Here is a 23,580-nt window from a genome sequence, read left to right as displayed (position 1 = left end):
AAATAACTAGGCCGATACGGATATTAAGATTTAGTATATTAATACTAACTTAATTATAATAATTATAATAAACGGGCTAGAGGTATATAAGGTTAAGATAATAAGCTAGCGCTTTAAATAATTCTTATAAGACCCCCTAAGTAATAATAATACTTATATAAAAAAATAGATTATATTAAACCTAGCTATTTACACAGGCTAATACTAAGAGGTCCTATACGTATTAAAATAAGTAAAGCTCGCCCTATAAATAGGTAGTAAAAGGTTAGGAGCTATTTTAGTTAGTAGTTAGGTATAGAGCGTATTATACCTAGTTTTCCTTAATACGTAATATACGGTACGGCCCTGGCGGATTGCTCCGTCGGGGGGAAGGTATTTATATAATAAATAAGAATTAGTATAAATAACTATAAAGATTAATAAAAAGTTAAGTTAATTAGTAATCCTTTTTAGTATTATTAAAATTACGTAAGCGAGGTTAATATTATTAATTATATTATAAACTTTTAATATTAATATACTTCTTATTATTTATTTATTTTTAATTAATAAGTAATAGATTATATTATTATATATAATAAATTCGCTCTTACTTATACTTTTATTAACTAAGATAATAATATATTTTAATTACGAAATAAGGTTATTATTATTTATAAATAACTTATTAATAAAAACGTAGAGCTTATTAATAATAAGGTTAATTAGGTAGTAAATAAGGCCTCAATTAAGATTTATTTATTATTACTTAAGCTACTTATTAAGTATTTTAATATCTCGTTCGTTTAGTTTTATAACTTATACCATTTTAATATAATTAAAAATTATTTTAAACTAATATATATTTATAATATATACCCCTCGCGCGAGCTTAGTTTTATATCGCTTTTTAATATTAATTATATTTAAGTTAACGAGGTTAATTTTTTTATCTTACCCCTTTTATTAAAAACTAATAGTTTCTTTTTTAATTATAAAAATCCCGTTATTAAATATTAATAGGTTATTTATTATAAAGACCTTTTTTAATTTTATTATAAAGCCTACTTTTTAAAGCTCTTTATTTTCTTTTTTTATAAATTTAATATTAAATAGGCTTAATATATTATTAATTTATATTCTAACGATTTTAAATTATTTACTTTCGTACTTAGAGATTAATAAGTACGGGTTGTATATAGATATAACTATTAATAATTAATTAATATAAAAATCGTAGTATATAGTTTATTAATAAGTACCCGATTTTATAAGCTTATATAATAGTTTAAGTACTTTAATAATCGTATTTTCTAAGTACTTACTAGGTATTTTTTTTAGTAAATAAGCTAGGATTTTTTTATAAGCCCTATAGCTAATTAAGTATAGGCCTAAGTAATATTACGGCTCTAAATCTCGTATCCCTTTTTCTATAGTAATATTATTAGTACTATTATTAATTATTAACTATAGCGCTATATTATAAATAATTAAGTAAATAGCGTCGCTTTTTTAACGTTACTATACCCCTAAATTATATACTTAGATCTTTTATATAGTTAAGGTATTCTTTTTTTTTTTAATTTTATATATTATTTATAATTTAAAAATGCGGAGATTTTTATATTTTTTAGGGTTATAAAAAATAAATTAATAGACCCCTCGATTACGTAGAGTATTTATTTTAATAAGATCTAATTTTTTATACGGCTTTTTAGTAATTATAATAATACTTTTTTTACGTAGTTTAATTATTAACTTAAAATCGGCTTTTTTTTTATTATATAAAAGGTATTAATTACTTTGTTATTAGTAATAAATTACTATGTTAGGGCTTATTATTATAGTCTTTTATACCGTCTTATTAGTAATATTAATACCTTTTTAATAACTTCTTCTTCCTCGTTATTTATTAATATTATTATAACTATTTTATTAAGGATAATTTCTTATATTTTTATTATAGGTTATATAGTTTCCCCTAGCTCTTCTTTTTTTTATAAGTTAGGAATTACCTTAATAAAATTTATATAATATAGTTTAATTACCGTAATTAATATTTTGAGTAGCTAGTTGCGATTTTTTATAACTATATAAGAACGCTTATTAATAAAAATTAATTTATATAGCCTAGCTTATTACTAAGTAATTTTATACTAAACCTATATATCTAAATTTAGAAATATATTTAAATTAGCCCCTATATTAGGCTTATTATACGTAATAATAGCCTCGTTAACTTATTTTTTTATATTTATTTTATATAGTATTTAGATTATTTTTTTAATTACTTAGGCTCGTTAGTTTATATTTAATAATAATAATAAGGCTAAAGTCGTTTTTAAATATACTCTAAATACTAATAGTATTAATATAAGCTTATTAAGCTTTATAATATTATTATAGTACTTAAGTACTATTTAGAGATATTTATTATTAGTAAAATTAGGATTTTCTTTTTTTAATAATTCTAAATACCCTTTTTAATTACTAATATACCTTTTTTACTTTTTTAATATTATAATACGCTTTTATAAGTACGATTTTTAGTTATATATTATAAGCCGTCGCATTTTCTTTAAATTTTATTAATTTAAAACTTATATTAACATCGGTTTTAATACTATCTAGCGGTTCTTAGTATATATTAATTTAGCTTTTTCGTAGGGCTATTTATACTATTTTTATTTATAAATCCTAAAAAAATTGCCCTATTTAAAATAATATAGCCTCGTTAATTATATATAGGACCGGTTAACTATTTAAATAAAAAATATTAATAACGATTTCTTAATTAAAGTTAAGCTTATTACGTAATTTAAATTTAAATCTGCGTAGGCTCTGTATATTTATTTAGTATTAGTAGTATACTTTTATTAACTACTTTAGTGCCCCTATTTCGATATTATTATTATTTAATTACTTTAAGTAGTTATATAGCCTCGTAATTAATAAGTATTTAAATCTCTAGTATAGTTATTTAAGCTTATTTCTTATTAAATAATTAATCGACTTTATATTATTAATAAGCTTTATAAATATATATTCCTATCGTCGTTTAACTATTTCGAAGTACTTATTACTAAAAATTCTATTCTTTATATTATTAAATATAATACCTAGTTAATTTATATTTTTTAAATATAAGAAAAATAAGGTATTAATAAGTAAAATATAGAAAGTTATTATTCCGAAGTACGTTTCTATTTTTATTATACTTAGGGTAATAATTTCCTTACCTAGGCCGAAGCTAATTTTTATAATACCCGCTATTAACGTATTAAATATTATTAATACGATTTTTTATAACGCTTAGAATTACCCTTTTTTTTTTATTAATTATTATAATACCTTAGTATTTAGGATAATTTTATAGAAATTATCTAGGCCGTATTTTTTATTTATATAAAATACTTATACGAGCTTAGTATTTAAATAATTTAAGTAATATAAAAAGGACCCCTCTAGCTACCCCTAGAATTATTTAGTACTATCTTTTTTTTAATATTAATAAAAATAATATCTTCTTTTTAAGTATTAAAAAAACGGAATTTTATATTATTAAATTCGTTTTTTTATTTATTTCCGTATTTATTATCTAAGGGACCTTCCCTTACTATTTATAGATAAAAGCTTATTTATTAAAGGCTTTTATTATTTTTTATTTATTTAGCTTTGTATATTTTTTAGAGGCTAACGGGGTAAAAAAAAAGTAGTTAATATTATTAATTTTATTATAATCTAATTCGTTAGTATAGGGAGCGAGATTTTTTTATTTTTTAAATTTTTTATAAAAAGTAAATATTTTAAGCCGCTATTTTAGCTATTATTATTAAGTTCTATACCCCTAGATCTATTTTTATATATAATAAGGAATTAACTAAATTAACGAGGGTTAGTTTTACTATTTATTATTTTTAACTTTCTATACTATTTATATAATTTAATACGCTCCTTTTTAAAGTAGTTACTTAACTAATATTTATTTTTTTTATAAATAAAGTATTATTTTTTTTATTATCCTACTTATAAGTTAAATTTTTACTTATTTAACAAATCTAGGCCTCCCTATTAGTAATTATTATACTTAGTCTCTTTTTTTTTTTTTTATATATTTAGTTAACTTAATATTATTAATAAGGGCCGTTATATATTTAAAAATAGGTTTAGTACAGTATTTTTATTTTAATATTAAAACTAAATCTTAGCTTTAAGTAGAGCGTCTCGTAATTTTCGGGTACTTAGTATAAAGTTATTTTTATTTTTAATATATACTAGTTAGATTATAATATAAAAATATTTAACTTTTTTTTTATTAATCCTCTTATTTAGCTAGGTTTTTACTAGCTTATTAATTTAATTAATAAGCTCTTTAAGAATTTCTATTTATAATTTACCCTTTATTATCCTTATTATAAATACAAAAAAAATTGCTTATAGCTTAGATAGGAGCTCTAGATTTTTATTATAAATTTTAAAGTAGCTTCGGATTATATTAATAATACTAAGAAAATCGTTCTAATTAAAATTACGTACTACTTCGTAATAATAATTAGAGGTTTTATTTATAAGTACGATATTAATTAGTAAATAATATTAATATTCCCTAATCCCGACTTTTTTATAATAATTATAAAATATTATTAGGGTTTTTTATAAAACCTCGTACTTCCCCCTAGAATATAATTTCTTTTTTTAAAAAGATTTTTTTAAAATTTATAAATTACTTCGTCCCCCCGACGGAGTAATCCGCCGGGGCCGTACCGTATATTACGTATTAGGGAAAACTAAGTATATTACGCTCCATACCTAATTACTAATTAAAACTCCCGACCTTCCCCCGCCCGTCTAGAGGGCGAGCTACACCCACTCTAACGCACATAAGACCTCTTGGTACTAGCCCGCGTGGGCGGCTAGATCCCGTATCATATACTCTTTCTTATCGAAGGTTAGGGGGCCCCTTATATATTCCCTTACGTTTATAATATAGCCTATATCGGAGGGATTTCTAGCTCTGTAAAGTATAATTTCTAAGCTAGCGTTAATATACTAAATCTTAACGTCCGTATTAGCCCGGCTATTTACGGTATTCGTACTATTACCTAGCTAGATTCTATACTACTAGAAAGTACTTTATTACTTCTTAAGTATGCCTATGTTAGTTACGATAGCTATAGCGTCGAGCTAGCCGAAGAGGGCGCTTAGCCCGAGAGGGGTAGACTTATTAATAGGCATTTTTGGCCTACTAATTGTTAATTATATATTAGGAGTAGACTATTTAGGTAGTAGTTTATATGTTAATAAGTTTATTTAGTAGATTTGTTTAGTAGATTTGTTTAGTAGATTTGTTTGGTTTAAATAGAGAGTAGCTTTAGGCAATATTAGAAGTAATAAGGATAGAAAGAATCTTTGCGAGCTCTAAGTAGTAGATATTAGCCTATTTAGCCCTTTCTCTAGAAACCTCTACGTCATTATTAAAGTTTAAAACCTTTATAATTAAGGAAGGCCGCCTCTAACTATTGCGGCCGACTATTATAGCTAACTATTACGGCCGACCTTTACTATTGACTTTTTTAGCCGGCGCCGCTATAGGGCAGCTTACTTATCCCGAATTATATAGTAGTTTTTATATCAAAATTATTATATTATATTAAGCGCGTACTTAGGGTATATTACGCGTATTATGTAGTTAAAAAGTATACCGTATTATATAATTTCCTTTAAAAGCGTAATCCCGTTAAGGTCGATCTTTTGTACTTATAAAGCTGGAAAAAAAACCACTATATAAATTACTTCGTATTTATTATTATATTTTTAATATTTATATATAATCCCTATATTATTATATATTATTAATAACTTCGGGTCGTTTACTTCTTTTTTTATTAATTAATTAGTACCGAATTTTATATTAATAGCGATAACGAGCTATAAATTAAAATAAGTAGAATTATTAATTATTATATATTTAATATTATATTTTACTTTTATATATCCTTTTATAATAATAAATTACTATTAATAATTATAAAAAAAAATCTAAGTCGTTTACTTTTTTTTTTAAATTCGTTAAAGCGATTATACGCTTTATTAACCTATACTTAGTTTTATAATACGAATTCCTTTTTTATAATCGTTATTACTAAGATTTTATATAGTTTTTATAATTATAATTACGCTAATAATACCCCTCGCTTATAAAAGAATTTATTAACTACTTTTATAATTCTTAAGCTTACGCTTATAAACTATTTATTTAGCTAGTAACTAAGGTCGTTTACGATTTTATAAAATAAGGGTTATTTTTATAGCCCCTCTTTTTTATAAACCTTAGTTAAATAAATTAATATTATATTAATTTACTTATTATTAGGCTAATCTGCGATTTTATATATTTATATCCCTTAATAATTTAAATTAATATTTATTTATTTATAAAGGATTAGGATTTTATTTAAAATCGGGTTTTTTTCTTTTCTTTTTTATTTTAATTTACTAAGGGTCGTACTCTAATTTATACCCGTATTAATAATTATTAATATATTTAATTTTAATAAAAATATATTTAATCCGCGCGCTAGTTATAATAAATTTATACTTTTATTACTTAACGAATTTATTAAAGTTTAGGTAATTCCCGCTTTTTTTTTACTATTTTACTATTATTTTTATTTTTATTATTTTTAATAATTATTATTACTTTTTTAAATCGCTAGTTATTATACTTATTAAGATTCTTTTTTTTATTTAGTATAAAAAAGTAAGTTTTAGTAGTTCTTTTTTTAATAATAGTAGTAAACGTTTATATTATTATAAAAAAACGAAGTAATTAGTTTTAGGATTTTTATTAATTATTAATTTTTATTATTTTATATATTTTTAGTTTCTTAAGCCTCGTATTATCTATAATTTTTAAATTCTTTTTTTTAATTTACCTCTTTTAGGGCGGTATTTTAAAAGAATAGTTAAAAATAAACGCTAAGTAGTTTATAAAAGAGCTAGATAAGTAGTTAAGAACTAAATAAGTTATTAAGTATAATTAGTAAAATTAGGCCCTCTTTTTTATAAAATCGAGGATTTAAAAAACTTATTAAAAATACTTACTTCGTTACTCGTATTAAGTAAGGTTAATTATTTTAAAAATCTCTTTTTTTATAGCTTCTTAATACCCTATTTTATATTTTTTAAGTAATCTTTTTCGTAATTTAATTATTATTAAGCAATTTCTACTTATTAATAATCCCTTTTATTATTTAGTTAATTTTTTAAAATTAATAATCTCGTACTAGGAGCTAGTATAAAAAAAAGCTTTTTAATAACTTTTTAAAAAATTCTTTTTTTTTCTTTTTAAATCCTCGTTTTTTTAGCCTTTTTTTAGGCTAATAATAACTTTATTAAGAAGTCGTAAGACTATTTTAGGGTAGTTACTTTTTTTTTAGATTAATTTCTAAGATCCGTAATACTCTTAGCTTAATATTATTAAGATTTTTAAATCCCCTTTTTTCTTATTAAACCGTCTCCTATATTATATTCTTAAGTAATACTTAGGGGGTAGTTAAAAGAGTTACGAAGAGGTTATTTAAATTACGAGTTTAAAATTATATTTATAAAATCCTTATAATAATAGATCTTTTTATATATTATAAATCTTTTAGTTTTATAACTCTTATAAAATTATTTTTATTACTAAATAAGAATATTTATATTTAAAAATCCTTTTTTTTAATTACGTAGTATTTTTTTATATTATATTATTAAGCTCGTTTATTATATTAATTAGTTAAGTAAGTAATTACTATATAAGTATTTTTTTTTATTAATTTAACTAGTTAATTCTTAATTACGGGCCGGTTATAAGAAAGTTATTTAGTAAAAAAGCTATTTAAAATAATAATAAAAAACTAATTATATAAGTGGTTTTATTAATTAATATAGTTTAATATAATAAACGTCGACTTTTTATTAATAATAAAAGTTTATAATTATTTAATTCTGTACGGTATTTAAAAATTACTTTTTTTTTATTTATTTTTATAAAGTTAATTAGTACAAATTTCTTATTTTATATAGTATTAAAATATCGCCGTCAATAATCCGTGATTATAAACTTTGCAGGAGGGAAAGTTCAAAAAGGTGGAAAATCTAAAAAAAATAGTCTAACGAGACAGTGGGAGTATCCACTAATACTGTGTGTTATTACTGTGTAACCGATATCGAGAATCGCCCGAGCAGCCAGCAAAGGTAGAAATAAAAAACAAATATAGTATTAAAAAGTCGTCTCTTTTATATAATAAGATATTTTACTAATTTATAATAATAAAATTTAATTATTAATTAGTATTAATATCCTTATTATAGAGTAGTTAATTCGAACTATAAGTTAACGAAGAGATTAATTAAATTATATAAATCTTTATATAAGTATAAAAAAGAGGTTTTAATTATAAGTTAAGCTAGTTATAATAATTATAAATAGGGCCCTTAATTAGCCCCTACGTAGTTAGCTATATACTGCGGTCGAATTAGATTTCTAATCCGATAGTTATAACTATCTCCGGACTTTTTAAGACGAATGCGAATTCCCTAGCACTATTGACTTCCAGACTCTGATCACTGAATAGTTCTAGACTGATGACTATACACCCAGGAACATCTATTAAGTTAATAAACGTCACCAATTTGGGCCATTGCCTTCCCGAGGCATTGTTTGAATCTGCGCCGCCCATCTTACCATTCTAAACCAGCATGCACTAACTATCATCCAGGGGAAGTAACATTCGCCATTAGGGTGCTCGTGTACCAACTACGGAATCACCACAAATCACTACCACTGAATACCTCGATTACTGTCGCTTTTTCAATCCAACCCCTAGCTCCTCAAGAGTAGGCATTCTCAAGCGATGCCAAGTCTTTCAAGGTCTGACCTGGGACAACAGATTCGCCCGTCCAGTAGCCGCTTGGCCAGTCTTCAGCATTCACGAGCTCCTCTTCCGCTCAAACCAACCAGATTTCAGAACCCCTAACACTGGTCATATCCCGCTGCAAAGTGAGCGTTGGGTTATAGAAGTCGAATTCTACACTTCTGGCCGCCATCATCCAGGGCCGCCGACAGCTCTCCCCCCATGCGCAGAATATCAACACGGACAGATTGACCTCTCGTCCCTCATCAGCTTCACTGGTACGACCCCAACGGTCCTGTGATAAGAACACCAACACAACCAAATTATCGTGCACCACCTCCTTTCGCTGCACCGTCAAGAGGCTCACGAAGCTGCTTTCCGAGACCCCCCCCCCAAACCCCACCGTCTACACAATAATCGGCTAAGTTGCACCCCGGGAACTCAGAATCGCTAGTGGAGACGGGTCTTTGGGGTCGTGAGAATACTGGCAGCTCTTCATCACCAAACTCTCGCTTCTACGTGGATGTAGACAAAAGAAAGCCACAGTGAGGACACACCGGTGGGTGTTGAAATATTGACGGATTCAAAAGGTAAAACGGCCGTTGTGAACAGCCCTTCCACCAAACTATCTTATGCCCAACGGAGGATTCGTGGGCTCTGCCAACTAAATTCCTTCGTCCACCTCTATACACAGTCCCAGTATATCGATGATTGCACTTCGTGCCAGCCGTACGTTTGCCCTGCTGACGTGTTTACAAACACTGATTAGTGCTTGGAACGATCCTGATTCGCATGTCTAGAATGAATGAGTGGTAGGTTCCGTCATATGTCAGCTAGGGCACGATCAACAGAAGAGACAGTTCCAAAAGAAGAGCCAGCTCTTTTGCCTAGCAATTTAGGTGACTGAGGCCCACTGGTAAGATCACGATCGACTCTGTCCTAATATCAACCTCGACTGCGGCGGCTAGACGGAAGCTTCGGGATTGCGTTTAATCATGCAGACCTCCGCTAGAAATCCACCGCGAAAGGGTCACTTCGCTAAGCTCGCAGCCCGCCAGACCGCTAGCAGCTGAGAGAGGGCGTTCCAATACGCCTACTTTGACTTCCCTCCGCCTGCTCGCTGCGGAAGAATTTCACCCTCCTACACCACCGCCGAGATCCAACAGCAAACAAATGCCCGGATCTCCAGCTTTCACCAAGTCTCTTCAAGGGCAACGGTACGGGTTAAACGAAGGTCTACCCACTACGATCATTCCTCATTTGCAGTTACGTACTTACGGTCACCTCAGATCCTCGACTTTCCCCGCCTTTGTGGCACCTCGAAAAACGGCAAGTGCCTCGCAAAAAGTAGCAGGATTTCCCATCAGTACGACAACCGCAGTTCCCGGGCACTCTCGCTTCCCAGCCACGTCGACGGCACTTCCACTTCCTCCGGCCACTTCGATGGCAAGCACACCCCCCTCCCCCCTTCAAAGCGACCCCGATGGGTATTCCCCCTTCAGGCAACTCGACGGTAAATGCCACAAGCCACTTACACGCGTGATTTAGACAGCAGCATACTGCAGGCAGACAACTGCTCAGCGAACGTATACGCCTCTCGGGCTTCCGCTTGGAGAGAAACGCACGTGTTCAGGGCGCAGTCAGACCGAAAGAAAGCGCCCTTTTAACCAGAGTGATACAATACACGTTGGAGTCGTCTCGTCGATTTCAGAGGGGTTGGGAGAATGGAATTTTATAAGTTGGAGCATTAGGGGATGATTAGGGCAATGGAACTTTCGAACTTTGGTACAACGATTACAGTGGAAGCTATACCGAATTTCTGGTAGTCAGTTTTTGGCATTCTGGATGGAGGGAATAATACCACTGGAATCAACGGCTGTACGAAGCCACGAGCTCGCCTGGACCCGCTGCCTTTCGTCTACAACTTGGACACTGCGAGTGTCCGAATAATGATGGCAGGGAAGGGAATCCGAAAGGTCATCCGGTCGTTGTAAATGGGCCCATCCACATCCACTCACACCCAACGGAGGATTCGTGGGTTCTGCCCAACAACTTCCTCCTTTCATATACATATGCACTTCAAAACCAGATTATTGAGCTTCGTACCGGCTGAAAGACTTGTCCTGCTGACATTGATATCCACAAAGAGCTTTCGAAACATTATGAAGATAGGTGGGAGCGACTCCTTCGAACTTGCACAAAATCTGGACAGCCTTCGACCCCTGTTCTGCCACCGCCAGACGAAAAGCCACATGGTAGAGCCCAACTCGGCCAAGATGAGGGGTTCAGAAAGAAGCGTCGCCAAGACGCGAACTCGAAGTCACCTCTAATGCGCAACTTTATGCTGGGCCCAGCATACATGTGTCAGTTTCATACTCATTTTTAGAAGCCCACGCCCCAAGACTCACTCAGGTGGACGAGACACATTGAGTTGCAGCCTAATCACCGCACATCAGGTGTAGGGAATAGCCTATCCAAACAAACTTCTTGGGCCTCATTTCTTTCTCGGTTCATTTTCTGCAAGGCTGCTATCATGGACCGGATGGAATCCAGCTTCTATCACAAGTGGACGGCATCCCTCCATAGAATCCTGACTCCCATCCATAAGCTGACCTTGAAAACTCCTCAGTACACCGCGGAGGCTAGACAGCTTCACTGGAATGTTTGGCAAGGGATAGGTTGGTTGGGCTGTTGAAAGTTGATAGAGGGGTCACTGGTGGCTTCTACGGTGCCTTTGACTCCCAGTCGAATTAGGCCTTCAATCCGACAGCTTGAGCTGGCTGGACTGGCCCAGATGTTGTCGATATAATCGCTATCGTCTCAGGCGGAGCCGGAGCGGGCTGCCGGATGTTCCACTCTGCTTTCAAGTTGTAGCCTTTGGGGACATGTTTCGAATTTTGGAAATCCATATTAGACTCCCTGTTAACTCCAACTGTCTTCGAGTGCACCTCCTCCCAAAGCTTATGAACGCGCTGTTGGGTAACGCCACTAGAAAATCTAGATCCGTGGTCTCCTCGCTAGGAATGATTGCGAACGCGACGTGAAGGGTCTCTCTCTCTCAAGGAGATCAAATGCCGCTCCGACCTAGCTGAATACTTTTATGGTCATGTCCTTGGCCTGGTGCCTGGACTAATTCAATCGATGAAGAATGGAGATGAGCAATCCACCCCGCCCGTCAAATCTTTGTGTATCCGCTAAAAAGACGTGTCGAATTTTCGGCGTACGTGCAGGGTAATAGAGGAAGGATACAAATAATTGAGTTCAGAGAAAAACGCTATTAGTCTGCCGAGCCGCCAGAGTTACAGTGTATTCAGGGATGCCACGGTTACCAAACTACCCTTCATCAACTAGGCTCCCGAAATCCGAACGCATGAGGCCCAGAATAGCTTGGAAGTTATTCTATGTGATCAGCGTCGAGAACGCCAATGACTCTAGGTAGCTTCGGGGGAATAAGAAGCATTCGGCAGTTGCTATTGCATTGAACAAGATGACCAGCAAAGTCTAGTGATCAGTGCATTCGTCGATTCCGTCAATAAAGATGCACACGGGACGCGCTTGAACTAGCAGGGTCAAGGCGTTAAGAACATCTTAGGACGATGTTTCAAGCTGGAGTGTTGTCTTGTAAAGCGCTCGTTAGTTGTGTGGCAACTGCGCGAAGACAGACTGGCGATTCGCAGCTGTTCATGATATTCAACGTTCGGTTGAAGTGGTAGAAGGCTGTGATTGGCAACTTGACGTTTTCATCGTCACGCAAAGGTGCTCTCTCCTGCAAGCCCTCGATAATAGTAGATAGGTTTTGTCATATCTTGGCTTCGCTCCAAGCGTTCAATCAGCATCCCGGTCCGATCTGTTATTTGTGGAATAAAAGACGCTCCCCTTACCTTTAACTAGGTAGCTGGATGTTCGGCACTTGCTGACTATCTGCCCCCAAACTTCCATCATCAAATAGAGCATCTGACTAGAGTATGGTTCGATCGAGGCTCAAGAACCACTCCTCAGACATTCCTTGTCTCCTTCTTTTTGCGTTATCATAGATGATGCGGAGACCTGATGCGTTCATCCGTTCCTTAAGGCAGAAGACTGCCGCTCTACGATGAGATCATGTTGACACAGAGCCTCTCGCCGTCAGTTAAAAATTTCGGAGTTATTCAACCTTTGGACTTTGCCAGCAACTCATCTGCTGCATGGGCAGATATAGCATCTACGTTCGTAAAGGAATGAGAGCAATACGCCTGGAAGGCGCAAGGATAGTCTCTGGGCCTCGGTCTTACAAGAAGCATCATCTTACCATCATGCAGTGCCATTTCCTGCCATAAAGTTGCCTCGTGCCTTTTCATTTGAATAAGAAGATGATAAGAAAATGTCAAACTCTATCTTCGAAGGGTGAACAAAGCGAGCGATCAACAAATGCCACCCGCTCTTTCCACTAAGCTATGGTGAGCGTCACAGAGAATTTACATCTCATCATCAGTCTCGACCCGGGAGTTGTTCAAATGCTACACCACTTGATGGCCTCGAGAGAATTTTGTGAAACCAATGACAGAAATCATTGGTTTCTGCGCAGGCAAGAGGCAGACTCTTGGCAAGATGCCTGCTTAGGAAATCTCTTGGTCGGCATACCTGTGTTTGTTCATGGTACTGAGATAGGACAGCCGAGATCTGCTGGAACATGTTCGCCTATCTTACAGAGAATCCAGCATAGTTGCACTCCAGCTTCAGGTTATGTTTAGATTGGGATCAAGGATTGTAGGATGAGTGAAGAGCTTGATACCCTGCAGACCAAGAGAACACACCCCCAAAACCACCCAGCCTACCCAAAATTTGCCTGTATAAAAGCTCCCGCAATGTCAGAGTACGATTCGATTGAAGCTTCTCCAGAAAGGCCGCAACTTCCCGCCAGCTTTCTCCAATCTTCCGCTTTTGGCCCCGTATAAATACTTGAAACGCAGTAAGGGGACTCAAGAAAAGTTCCGTCAGCATCAGAGGCATTCAATCTGTCCCTCCTACCCACTTGATCGTGTTGAAATTCTTTTATGCGAAGTCTTGTTTAGCTTCGTGAGCAGGCATGTAACGTGTCCACATTTGGGAAAGACAATCCGCTCATTGGAAAAGTTGTTAGCAGGAGCAGGAGTCCTCCCGTGTGTTGTCATGAGATACCTCGAGAGTGAGGCGACATTTGATAGGCTATGAATTCTTGTTATTAACTGCATATGCGACGAGGCTAGTGCTTCTGTCAGGACAGCAGTCGAGAGGTTGCCTGAATTATTCCTTGAGAAGGGCAGTGACATGATGGAGGGCTACTTCATGCAAGTCGCATCTTCAGACTCCTAAGCATTGTCTTTGTATTCTCCACATTTCTTTTTGGGAGACACGCCTTGTCCACCAACAGCTTGTGCACTGATTTGACTCATCTGCAGAGAAGGCTTAGTTTTCTACCATCTTGCTCATCATATAGCCCACCAAAGTTGCCATTGGTGAGAAAATAAGTGTCGATCTTCTCTGCTGAGTTCGAAACTCATACAGGATGCCTTACACATTCCCATTGGGTATGAGTTGGCGTCCATACACGACAAAAAGTCCAGTCGCGACAGCAGGCACAACACTCCCAGTCAGTGACGGTGAACAAACTGTGGCCACGTCAGACATCCCACATCAATACTGACCACTTGTACCTACCCATGTCCCAAGATTGCTTGATTTCGACCAAATTGGCCTTTGGGAAGCTTCAAACCTCCAACTGTATCAATACCATTGGATAGCAACACATGTTTTGTTACCTACGCCGAGTTTGGGTATTAAGTCAATCGTCTGAAATATTCAACCCGACCTAAAAAGATCTTGTCTACGCAGACGAGCTGGGATATCTTTACGGACCTGTTGGAAACTGTGTATGTATATTTATTTGTCTCTTCCCTCCTTCCATGCCTCTGTGTAATGTTCTGTTAGAGATCTGCTCATTCCTCAAAGGATCTCCTGTAAGCCAGGGAGATCTTATCGAAGCTGAAGCGAGGCGCAGTGATACCTAACAAGTCAAATAACTCCCTCAGAGATGCCCATAGAATCCTTATACTTTTCCCCCCTGTTCACTGGAAACTGCGGTTCATGTTCAAGAAACTTTGTGGCATGGATCTCTAGTTAGGCCCTGGGGACCGAACCCAGCTCTTTACAGCAAGCCTCGTTCCAGGAGCAGTAGTAACAGTGTCTCCCGGGTAAGTTTATTACTGTTGAAAAAGCCATGGAAGATATTACGAGAAGGTGAGCAAGCCCTGAGAGTGTCACAAAACTCTAGAACGTCACGACTATTCCGCCTAGCCGCCTCACTAGAACGCTCACTACGATGCGAGCGAGGAGTAGATTATACATCTGTCACGACGAATAAGGCTATGTATCCTTAATATTGATCGACTAGAATTTATACGTGCAGAGAGGCAGAATGTATCGTTTCTCGACACATCGGAAGCTTTGTGAATTGCGGAAGTGTCTGGCAGAAAATTATTGAATGTATGTAGCTCAAGAGAGTAGGCAACTGCAAACCTTCAACCCCCGCTATCAAGTTATATCAAGCGGTATTCATCCACTTTGGAATTAAGTTAGACATGCTGTTGGAAAGACCTCTTTCCAATTGACTCTTGATATACTGAAAGGTCAGAAGTTTAAGGTTCTGGCGCATACCCGTGTCTGATGATGTACCTCCTTGAGTCCATTATGGTTGCCGACTCCCAGAAGCATCTCAAAGCTGCATTATAGAGTACTTGAACAGCTCGAATCTCTCAATCCGATACTATCAAGATGGGTTCATGGCTAACACGACTAATTGCCTTGGTAAATTCGAAAGGCCTTTCTACGAGAGCGAGCTACTAGACTGATTGCATTGTGGATTGCCAACAATCTATCTCCCTTGCTTCTTACGCCCAGTCTAGAAGAGAAGCCTCTTTACATGCTGTGGAATACTTTCCAATACAGGCCGGACTCTAAACACTTTAAAACATCGACCAGTACTTCACCATCAGCGCGAAAATAACAATATTTCGCCTGTGTTCTTGAATCTTGATCAGGACGCAACAGATAAAGATTTCGAGAGAGATTGAGGAAGCTGGCTGATAACCTTCCATTGCTTCAGCTACATGACTGAGAATTAGATCATCATCGACACAAGTGATTCTGACCCCTTACATAGACCACAAGGACAGCGACCACATCAGATCAGAAAATTCCAGGAACAAAACCCGCGAGATCATCGCTGATATCGGTTTTGCTATGCACATCTAGACAAATACTCTGGATCTCGCACTATGACATAGTCAATCAGAGCCCATGTTGGACTATTGATCGCTCTTCAGCTTGAATCACAGTTTTGTGCTGGGAGATTTCCAAGAACTCTTACCCGGCTCATCGTACTTGCCCTAGAATTGTCTCGACCAATGCTTCAACAGACAAGAATCAGCAATACTTGAGTTAGCAGCTGGTCAAGAGAGTGGCGCTTGAGCATCTACAATTCAAGCTGCTCGGAAGTGAAAGAGCTGTTGAAAAGTGAAGATTCATTACAAGTATTCGTTGGCATGTTTCCCCAGCATTCTTAATCTGTTATAACTGAACTGTTGAACGGCAGCAATGCTGCTCTCAATATGCTGCTATCAAACGGCATTTCTTTTGCTATCAAGTAGTGTATAAGCTGTCTTTGAATACCAACGTCGTTGCTCAGTGTAATTTGCAGATGAAGATTGAGATAATTCCTCTCAAAAGCGTCGACTGCAGGGTCGCGAGGATGCGCTGACTTCCCGGTGGGAATAAGACTGCTTCGATCAAAAGACCGAGGTTGAAGCTATCGTAACCCAGCCAGCGAGCCGTAACGTCATCAGACGTGCATTGAACTCTCCGAAAAAGTCTTCTTGATGCCCTCCAGACTCAAAGTCGCATTGCCGCTCTAATGATAGACTGTTGTGGCCTTTAAGACCTTGGGGGAAGCAACGGAAACAGGCTCAAGAACACTGCATTATGAAAGACCATGGAAACTCGTGTAACGACGCTGGGATATTCACAATCCACATAGTCGTGGAACAAAATGTGGTCTTTTATACCTCGAAAGCTTTTGTTCACTCGGTTCTCAGATTCAATACGGTGGCGAACTTGGCGGATACTTAAGAAAATCTGTATATGATACTGCGGGGTTGGAAGAAAATGTGAGAGTGCCAGGGGGAGACTTTTCAGGCTCCATTCCAAGCAGACTGGCGCCGTAGGTAGCTCATATCAGTCCTCTGGTAGATAGTATGTCGACGGCAAATAGACCACGACATGGCAACGTGAGGTTAAGTATAACATGGAAACTGTTGCTTTGAGACAGAAACTTAGACTCGGCAAAGTTCCAGTCTGTATGGCGACTGGGAGTGAATGTGAATGGTGGATCAGGCTTCAAGCCCGGTGGCTTTTCCACTTACATAGCTGTGAACAGCATTCTGATCTCTTGCTTCATAGAAGGACAGAAGTTTAGAAGCAGCTAGATTAGAGACAACACGCATGTGATCCATGCCTCTGCGTGCTGACATACAGCCAAAGTCCTGCAGCTTATCTCTGCTTTCCCCTCAGAACGTTGTGTTCACGTTGTGCCCCCCCTTGATTTAGGCACGAGAGGAAGAGTGTACATTTTTCATTACACATTGTCTGACCTGTGACTTGCCTTCCATGAAGCAGTGGCTGCACAGCATCATACGCCCAGAAAGTCGCGCTGGTCGATTAGGACTTGGCTGTTCTGGTAGCTGGGTGACAGCCCCTGATGAGATAGAAATCTACCACTACCACCACTACTACCACCATGTTGTGACTCAAGTCTCAAAGCAAAATGTCAAGCGTTCAAGGGCTGCACATGTTGTTCTATTGTTTGACTTGCATAGTGTCTTAATAGCACCCACTGTAAGGCTGACTAGCGGGCGATAACATTTGTATCGCCGTAGTGATCACTTTTGCAGCTTTACCTTAAGGCAGCTGTGCAGTCCAATTGTAGCACTTATGAGATGTAGCTTCAATTGCGGTTCCTCAATTACCGTTTCGCGTGCGAGACTCTCACTTTCTATCTGCAAGTAATTTCAAGGTTTCCATCTGCGCAAATAACTTGAAGGGCGTTGCCAATGTACTGCCTTGCACGTTGATCTCAAGACCGTTGTACAAGAGCACATAAACCACTCTTTTGTCAATTCACTTACACATAGCCTGTAGGGTGCTGTGACTGCGACTGATTATGTATATAACTCTTACTCACGAGTGTTCTGGAGGGGACTACCTCTCTGATTGGGAAGAGCTCCCTTCCTGTAGCCTGACTTGGTTTAAAGAGATATGCAAAGTAGAACCTTCATCCTTGTTATGCGGGCCACCATAATTGGTTGTGCCAGCATCAGGTTGTTCAGCTCATCATAGGGAAAAGTGTTATCGGTTTGTAAAATGCTTACTGCAGTCTGGAAAAAAGTCTCCACGCGCCTCCGCCCGAGACGGAAGCATGCCTCTTTCATTGCGGCATTCCATTGATGACTGCATGGTGAATTAGAATCGTCTCGGTAACGAAAATGACAGACTCCTGACGGCTAAAACCTGATATCAGCTGTGACTATGAGAAGGAATTGCTTGAAAGAAGAACACGAGTTTGACCTCTTTTGATATATCACGATACCAAACCGGGGTGGTGTCGTGGACGTTTTGATTTGCTTTAACCTAGCACGCAACTTTGCTATCACGCAGTACCTAGTACCTGGGAACACGATACGATAGGATGGACCGGAATTCTCAAGGTTTGGCTCGGTTGCCGGGACGGCCCGTGGCTTACCGTAAGTTATGGTGTCGTATAGGTCAGGTCTCGCCAGCAACAGACATTAATGGAACGGCCGGTCTCGGTACTTCTCGACATGGAAATAATCCTGGACGACATCCGAAGCACCAAGGAGAAGCAGAATTAGCAGCTCAAGCTCCTTTTGATATCCTAGCTTCTCGCTAACAAACTGCTTCGACTGTTGGTATGGGCAATATAGGCTTCGAAGGCCAGTTTCAACTACAACGCGCAACGATGGGACAGAGAAGAGGCACAAAAGCAATTGTTATCGCTACTAACAGAATATCAACCGCCTCACCAGCCCCTCCCTCTGTGATGACCATATGAATGGTCCTCACTGCAAGATCCCAAAATGGAATATGCGGTCTCAATAGCCCCGGTTGTGTGCGGAACGAACTCTCATGTTATTACCCGTCGACGCGTACAAGTTCGCCTTGGACGCTGCGTCCCATAACCCGCGTCTCCCTCACAGATTCGTACTCTGGAAACAACCGCCAAAACCCGCATCGCTTCATACAAGAGCTCTGATTGGGCCGATGGAGAGAGAAGAGGGGACGGGCAGATGCCGATCACATTTGCAGCGTTCTTGAGGCCGTTCTAGAAACTACCAGCTGCTCTCCAGAAGCCTGGCGCAGATTTCTCGATCCGAAGCCATTCCAAGTTCAAGACCAACGGCCGCAGGGAGTAGGCAGGTTCGTCGTGAAGACTCTCCAGCTTTGCAAAGACTGGAACATAACTCATTATTCTCAACTTCTGCTGCGATTGCATCAACTTCTTTGAACACAACCAAGAGGCCTTTAATGGACTACGAAATATGAGGCGTAACACGAAATTTGAAGTAATTCGAGCTTTCAACTCTCAAGCACGTTGGAGAATCTGAGCTGAAGCCTTGATATAGGCAGTCGTGGCAACCATCGTCAACCAACTATCACTGGATGTTAACATCCACCTATCCCCGATAGTCTAGTGGTGAGGATATCTGCTTGTCATCGAAATTCGACGATTCGCAGGGGACCGGGGTTCAATTCCCCGTCGAGGAGTATTGCTTTTGGTTTTTGAGCTTGTGGGCAGTTCCTTTTGTTCTCAGGTTGATTTTGTGTACAAAATGTCGGGTGGCCCACTGGTCAGGCCCTTTTGTGGGTCGTTCGGAAATGAATTGCAGCCAGATGCCAGCTTCCCCAACACAGAGCTTTGTCATGCAGTTAGCGCGGCGAGGGATTCAAGAGAAGGAGTTAATCCTTCATTCTTCTAGTCCGAGCATCGGATTTATTGATGAATTTAACCGCCTCACTCTCTGTTCTCTGTGGTCGTCTTTAAGTTGCCTAGAATGTTCACAGTTACGTACAGTAAGCTGGGACACGAGCTTGCAGAACGAGATGCCTTGATCTATTCCAACTTCGCACTCACTCCTTGAGAGCAGATGTCAGACAGCGGGTGGAAACTTGACGGATACGGAAAGGTCTGGTCCCCTGATGGCGTCTTGAATTTTCGCAATGGGTACATGAATGTGACACTCTGCTTGAACTTACAGCGGTCAAGGGATAGCCATACCGTCGATCATCTCGATACCTGTCGGATTGGAAGTCCAATTCGACCGCGGCATACGGCCAACTGCGCAGGGGCCAATTGGGGGCCCTATTTACGATTATCGTAGCCAGCCCAACCTACGGTTGGAACCTCCTTTTTACACCTACGCAGATATTCATATAGTTCAATTGATCTCTTCGTCAACCCACGGTTCGAACCAACTACCCTGTAATAGGGATACCAACAATACCCGCTAGCCCGGCGAAATTGTACTTTTTCATACCAAGGCAGGGAGGATGATCGGGGAAGATTTAATAGACCAATGACTAATGTCGGAACAGCATATGATACACTTCTCTTCAACATAAATTACTTTACCATCCGCTCACGGGTGATAATGTTTCCGTCAACTATGTTTACAGGAACGATGGCACTATCATATTCCGTGGATGTCAGGGTTTCTGAGGTTGCGGTGGCTTTGGTAAGGTCATGCCCGCGACAGCCTAGACCATAGTTGTGTCCTAAAGACATCTGGAAAGGCCATTCATTTAGACTCTTGACCAACGTAGTCATGGCTTATTTTTTGACGATCCCCCTCCCCTCCTCTTTGTGTTGATCTTCAGCATCTCTTGTATGTTTTTAAGAACCTCGAAACCTTGTCGAATTTCTATATATAACAGACTTGAACGCTGGCAAGGGTGATGATGAGAAATACTGTCAATGGCGTTCTGGGATGGCAATTGCGCTTACTTGGATCACTCCAATTCACCTCCATCAAGTCGTACTAACAAACACCACCAGCATTTCTACCTGGCTGCTTGGTGACACTGTTACCAAGGCCGAGAGATTTTGATTCTTGTCTAGTCGATAGATAACGCCATTAATTCTAACAAGAAGATAGGGATGGCTAGCAGTGAAGAAAAAAGGTGCCATACGGTTATGGTCGCTGGTATGATACCAGAAGCTTATAAGGCTTGTAACGAAGATGTGATGTACGCTCGTACTGCTTGTTATGAAGATTCCGTTCGGTTTGCTTCACGATTCATCTGGCTCCTCTAAGTTTCTTCTTAAAGCGTCGTGGAGGCCGTGATTCTTGAGATAGGCGGCTCCTGAATTCCAGCTGGCCGTGTTGTGTCCGTGAATCTGGTGTCTTGAGAGCCTCAGATCTATGTCTTGGATGCATTCATCTCAAGGTCCTGAAAAGAGGCCATGTCGGAAGCGTGATACTAATGATATACACTAGTTGAAGATGATCCTAGCCAATAAACACATCTAGAAGCGAGGTAAATGAGAGAAAGTTGTGGTACACAGTGGCGTGGTTCGCTTAAACAAGAGACTATGAGAAATTGCTCATGAATATAACCTCCGGGGGGTCCCTCGTGCGGCAGTACGCCAGAGTCCACACAAAGCCATGTATGATGCTGCGACAACATAACAGACAATTTATGAGCCGCGATGAGGTGAATCTTCTCATGAGCTCGGGTTCCAACACAAAACCACATCGGAGTTCCATATCATTACTTCGTTGGTTAATCTAGTGTCTTGGATCAAACATATATTTAATTAAGAATGGCGCGGCTCAGACTGGCGTGACTGAAGTTAATGTGATTCCCAGAAAGATGAACAGAGTCATTAACCTATCGGACGACAAATATCATATCATATAGTTGAACCCTTGAACAACCGCCAGGGATGACCGCACTATACCCACATCCATTCGGCCGCGTGTTTGAAAAGAAGTGCAAAGGTCAATCATTGTTGTTCATCGGCGTTTCTTGAAGCCAGGGGTTGGAAACAAGAGGGGAGAGTAGATAGGAGGACCCTGAAGGAAGGGATGTATTGACGCATTCGGCACTCGAAGAAACAGGTCACTGCTGCTAGTACAAGCGTTACTTATCGTGACAATAACGTACTTATCATAGCCATCATTCATTATCCCAAACCGCATATCCTGGAACACAGCCATATTCAAGGCAGGTCAACAAGAGCAAGCCAAAAGGAGCAAGCCAACGCCCTCGGTCTAGAGAAGGACGCAATCCTGAATGAAGCAGAAGTCTCCTCACTTGAGTAAGTGACACGGTATTCCTCCTTCAACATTCAAACCGATGATCCCACACTCTATCACAACTCTTGGCCAGTACATACACGTGCCGCGACACTCTCAACATCAAACCCGCCAAAGTCTTCCCGAATCAGAGAAAGAAGAAAACGGTCCTCGTCAGCACCAAGAAAGTTGAGCCAGAGCATGCCAACAATACCAGAGGGCATTTCCATGTCCTCATGGTCCTTGCCAAACAGCTGGCGGCGCCAGGCATCGTCAAGCTCCCTCTCGAGACAGATGAGATGACGCACGACATGCCAGCGCTCCGCGCGCTCGAACTTAATCTCTTCTGTATCCTCAACCTCTTGCTCATCCGTATCACCATTGTGTGCATCGATCGGCCTTGGGAGCGATGGCGGAGTATCGTATCGAAGTCGGTCAAGTCGAAGCGTGGCCTGGAACAGCTGCCGAGCCCCATCAAAAAGGTCCATTTCGATTTCTTCGACGCTGCGAGCGTGAATGCCACGAGAGCCGCGCTGGTTGACCCCGACTATGGATACTGAGTCGTCGGGACCGAGGACAAACGAGGGATCGATCATGGCCGAGCTCGGCCGAGAAGCAGCAAGCTTGCTAGGGTGGCAGTTGTCGTCGTCGTCGGTGCCCTGCTTCTTCTTCTTCTTCTTCCAGTCCTCGAGTAGCGACTCACCAACCTCCCGAGACATGTTCGCAGCAACGCCAGACCAGTCGGGATGCAAAAAGCCATCGACCCAAGGTGCCCATTCGCCGGTGGGACTCTTTTCGGGAGTAGCGCCCAGGTTGACGAGGATCCGGCGACGGCTTTGCAGAGCGGCTTTGATGCGCGGCAGGGCGACACGGTCAAAGGCGGCGCCCCAGGATGAGCCATCTGGGCGGACGTAGCGCATCTCGAGCATGAGTTCGTCTTGTTTCTTCCACTTTAACTCGCTCATCGTAAGGCGGTTGGCGATGATGTGACGCATCATTGCCTTTTTACATGACGCCCCAAAGCTGAAGTTCGTGGTCTCGGCTTTCGCAAGGTACGTAACAGACTGATCACAGATGTGCTCCTCATCGTTTGTTGGGCACATTGCCGGCGTGAATGGAGGAATGTAAACGAGGAACAACGTCGAGCGAGTGAGTGTAGGTGTGCTTACTCATCATCGATGTGTACAGATGCACGAGTGCGAGGGGTAGGTTGAGAAGATGACGATGAAGGACAGTGAGCAAAAGAGGGAGAAGGAGAGGAAGAGAGAGACTGTGAGACACATGGCCGTTTGCTCAAGGATGGAAAGACGGAAAAG

At 38.6% G+C, this 23,580-nt stretch overlaps 1 protein-coding gene across 1 annotated transcript; it reads right to left on the bottom strand.

Moving 5' to 3' along the window:
• Window positions 1-22,341: 22,341 nt before the first annotated feature.
• Window positions 22,342-23,259, bottom strand: CCOS01_16414 (uncharacterized protein; the record flags this gene model as incomplete). The annotated part of the gene is made up of 1 exon (XM_060464550.1): window positions 22,342-23,259. The coding sequence occupies one exon, from the start codon at window positions 23,257-23,259 to the stop codon at window positions 22,342-22,344; it is 918 nt and encodes a 305-aa protein (XP_060304866.1).
• Window positions 23,260-23,580: the final 321 nt, after the last annotated feature.

Source organism: Colletotrichum costaricense (assembly GCF_030867565.1).
Source record: "Colletotrichum costaricense strain IMI 309622 chromosome Unknown Scaffold_30.1, whole genome shotgun sequence".
NCBI classification, from domain to species: Eukaryota; Fungi; Ascomycota; class Sordariomycetes; order Glomerellales; family Glomerellaceae; genus Colletotrichum; species Colletotrichum costaricense.
This window is presented reverse-complemented; position numbering and strand designations above follow the sequence as displayed.